Here is a 3,148-nt window from a genome sequence, read left to right on the forward strand (position 1 = left end):
TTTCACGCAAATTCTTCTGCTAGTTGGGGTTTAGTCCAAATCTGCATCCTTTCCTTCAAGGCTCAGGGGTCCAAGATTATCTTCTGTGTCTGTATTTATTGGTTTCCCTTTACTTTGTTGAAGAGGGTCTGTGCAATCCTTCTGCCTAGTCCGCCCTCTTGCCCCGCCTCCTAAAATTATTCTTTTTAAAGAAGCATGTGCCATTAAGAAGAAGCCGCCGTCTCAGCCTGGAGCCTCTACGGCAGGGGGCAGACCACGCAGCAGCTGTATGGCCCCAGAGCATGGACGAGCCAGGGGTGAGTGACCGAGCTGCCCTCCCCCGTGTGCAGGGCCTCCAGCACAAACTCTGGTTCCCTGGTTTGTTAGGGAGGCAGGATCAGTGATCAGTGTGGGGTGTGTCTTACACCAACCTCTTCTGAGCTATAAAAGCAGACCAAGCAAGCTCACAAGAGGGAAGGCAGGCGTCACAGGAAGGTCACCAAGGAGCCAAGGAGTGAAAGCTGAAGAGATAAGGACCCTCCCCAGAGCCGACAGAGAGAGAAAGCCTTCCCCCAGAGCCGGCACCCTGAACTCGGACTTCCAGCCGCCTCAGCTGTGACGGGATAAACTTCTTTCACACACCCACGAGGGGTATTTCTGTGACAACTGCACCAGGAGACAGACACATACGTCCACTCAGTAGTTCATTTAGCCAACAACCATGTCCTGCGCCCCCACTATGTGCCAGGCATCCCCACTATGTGCCAGGTGCCCCTACTATGTGCATGGTGCCCCTACTATGTGCCTAGTGCCCCCACTATGTGCCAGGCACCCCTACTATGCACCCAGTGCCCCCACTATATGCCAAGCGCCATGCTGCTTTGAGGAGACTGTGGTGAACAAAACAGGCCCAGGCCCTTCCTGTCCAGGGCTCACAGACAAGGAAGCCACTGAGGTCCTGATGCGTGTAAACATGAGCCTACTGGTATGTAATGAGTGACAGGATTGCCCTCCCTGACGTCTTCTCTCACGAACACCCACCTCCAGTCTCCAGGTCGTGGAAGTTGGGGTCCAGGCCTCGATCCAGCATCTTGACAATTTTCTCCACCGAGCAATGCTGAATGTGGTCCATGAATTTCTTCAGATTGTTCTAAAGGGGAAAACAAGAAAACAGATGTGAAATGTCTCAACACAAAACATCCATAACACATGCTGAGGGAAGGTTCCAGACCAGGGTGTACTCCGACCTGCCTCTATGGAGGCAGGGATGCCCCTCAGTCCGGGCTCCACTGGCGACCCCGAGGCTGGCCTGGCCATGGGTTTCACATATGGAACCCCAGGCTGAGTGTAGAGCTCAACTCCAGGAAGCAAGTTTAAAATCCCCCACCACTCAGTGTCCTTGCCAAGAGCTGTGAATGGCATGGACCCCAAGGTACCTTGAAAACTCCAATTTCCAGGGCCTGACCCTGACTACTGACCCCACCTCTAGGAGTAAGGCCATGGATCAGTATTTGTGGCTCCTACCCTCTGGAGAAGCCCTGATGCCACACAATGGTTCAAGAGCTTGGCGACTAACCGAAAGGTCAGCAGTGTGAACCCATGAGCCGCTCCTCAGGAGAACAGACCTGGTGGTCTGCTCCCATAAAGACTAAAGTTGCGGAAACCCTATGGGGCAGTTCCACTCTATCCCATGCGGTCACTGTGAGCTGGAATCGACTTAGTGGCCCACAGCAACCGCCACCACCACCTCTAAGGCAGCCGCACGATGTAGAACAAACAGGTCAGCTGGGCATCGCAACGCCTTCACCTTCTGACCGACCCCGTGACCTCATGGGCAGAAGCAGCAGCGTGACCAGTGAGGGACCCCAGGCACAAGGGTCAGTCATTTCACATGAGATGAAAACCATCAGCAGCTCCACCCTGAAGGGCTCATCTCAGTCACCTCATGCTGCTGTAACAGAAGACCACAGGTGGGTGGCTTTAACAAACAAGCTTATTTTTTCACAGTTTCAGAGGGTAGGGGTCCACACTCGGGGTACTGGCTCCAGAGGAAGGTTTTCTCTCTGTGTCGGCTCTGGAGGAACATCCTTGTCTCTTCTGAGCTTCTGTTTCTGGGCGATATCCACGTGTCTTGTCATGTGTCTGCCCCATCTCTGATTCCTCACAGGCTTGTTTCATCTCCTTTATATCTCAAAAGAGATGGACTGGAGACACGTCCCCTACACTGATCCTGGCTCACTGACATAACAAAGACAACCCATTCCCAAATGGGATCATAACCACAGGCATAAAGGTCAGGATTTACAACATGTATTTTGGGGGGACACAATTTAATCCATAACATTCTACTCTTTAGCCCCCCAAAATTCATGTCCTTCCCACATGCAAAACACATTCACCCGATCACATCATCGCAAAAGTCTCAAATGAACTCCAAATCCAAAACCTCACCTTCTGAATTATCTACATTAAATATAAGAGAGACTTTGGGTGTATTCTGTCCTGGGGCAGAATTCCTCTCCATCTGTGAACCTGTGAAATCTAGATTACAAGTCATCTCCTTCCAAAGTGCAATGGCAGATTTCCGATACAAATAGGAGAACTGGGCAGACAGAAGAGATAAGAGGCACCGAGCAAGTCTGAACCCAACACAACAAACCACATTGGCTATCAAGGCTTGGAAAGAATCAGGATTCCATCCTGGCAACAGCCCCTCCCCCTCCAGACTCTGGGTGGTGGCCATGTTCTCTGGATTCTGTGTAGAAGCCTTTCCACTCTTGGTTTCAGCTCTACCTTCTATGTCCACTGGGGAGTGACTCTGTCCCCTCTGCGTTTGGGTGGTCCCACTGTTACAGTCCAGCTGAGTTGCAACCCACCCCCTTGGCTCCAGCAGACCCCAATCTTCTCCTCCTCGGCAATGGCAGTCCTAGCCCCTCAGCTGGGGCAGTGGCCTGACTCCCCCGGTACACACCTTAACACTTCCTCACACTCTGGGACCGAGCTGGGGAAGGTGGAAAGATGTGGCCTCTGAAACCTAGAAGAGCACAGCCCCACCCCTTGGACCGAGCCAGCCCCATCTCCCATGCTCTTTCCATCATCTCCACTCATCTCCGGGCTGCTCCAGGGATGGCCCTTTTCTTCTTGGAGGACAACAGCTGTAGCTCCTTTG

The 3,148-nt window shown here is 52.5% G+C and overlaps 1 protein-coding gene across 1 annotated transcript in view; it reads right to left on the reverse strand.

Moving 5' to 3' along the window:
- SHANK2 (SH3 and multiple ankyrin repeat domains 2) overlaps positions 1–3,148 on the reverse strand; it is a 626,142-nt gene that overhangs the window by 578,752 nt on the left and 44,242 nt on the right. The window contains exon 3 of the mRNA XM_007949326.1: positions 1,021–1,129. Coding sequence (XP_007947517.1) covers positions 1,021–1,129 — 109 coding nt within the window. The remainder of the gene's footprint in view (positions 1–1,020; positions 1,130–3,148) is intronic.

This window comes from Orycteropus afer, unplaced genomic scaffold, assembly GCF_000298275.1.
Source record: "Orycteropus afer afer isolate SDZICR_OR568_19922 unplaced genomic scaffold, OryAfe1.0 scaffold00244, whole genome shotgun sequence".
Classification (NCBI taxonomy): Eukaryota; Metazoa; Chordata; class Mammalia; order Tubulidentata; family Orycteropodidae; genus Orycteropus; species Orycteropus afer.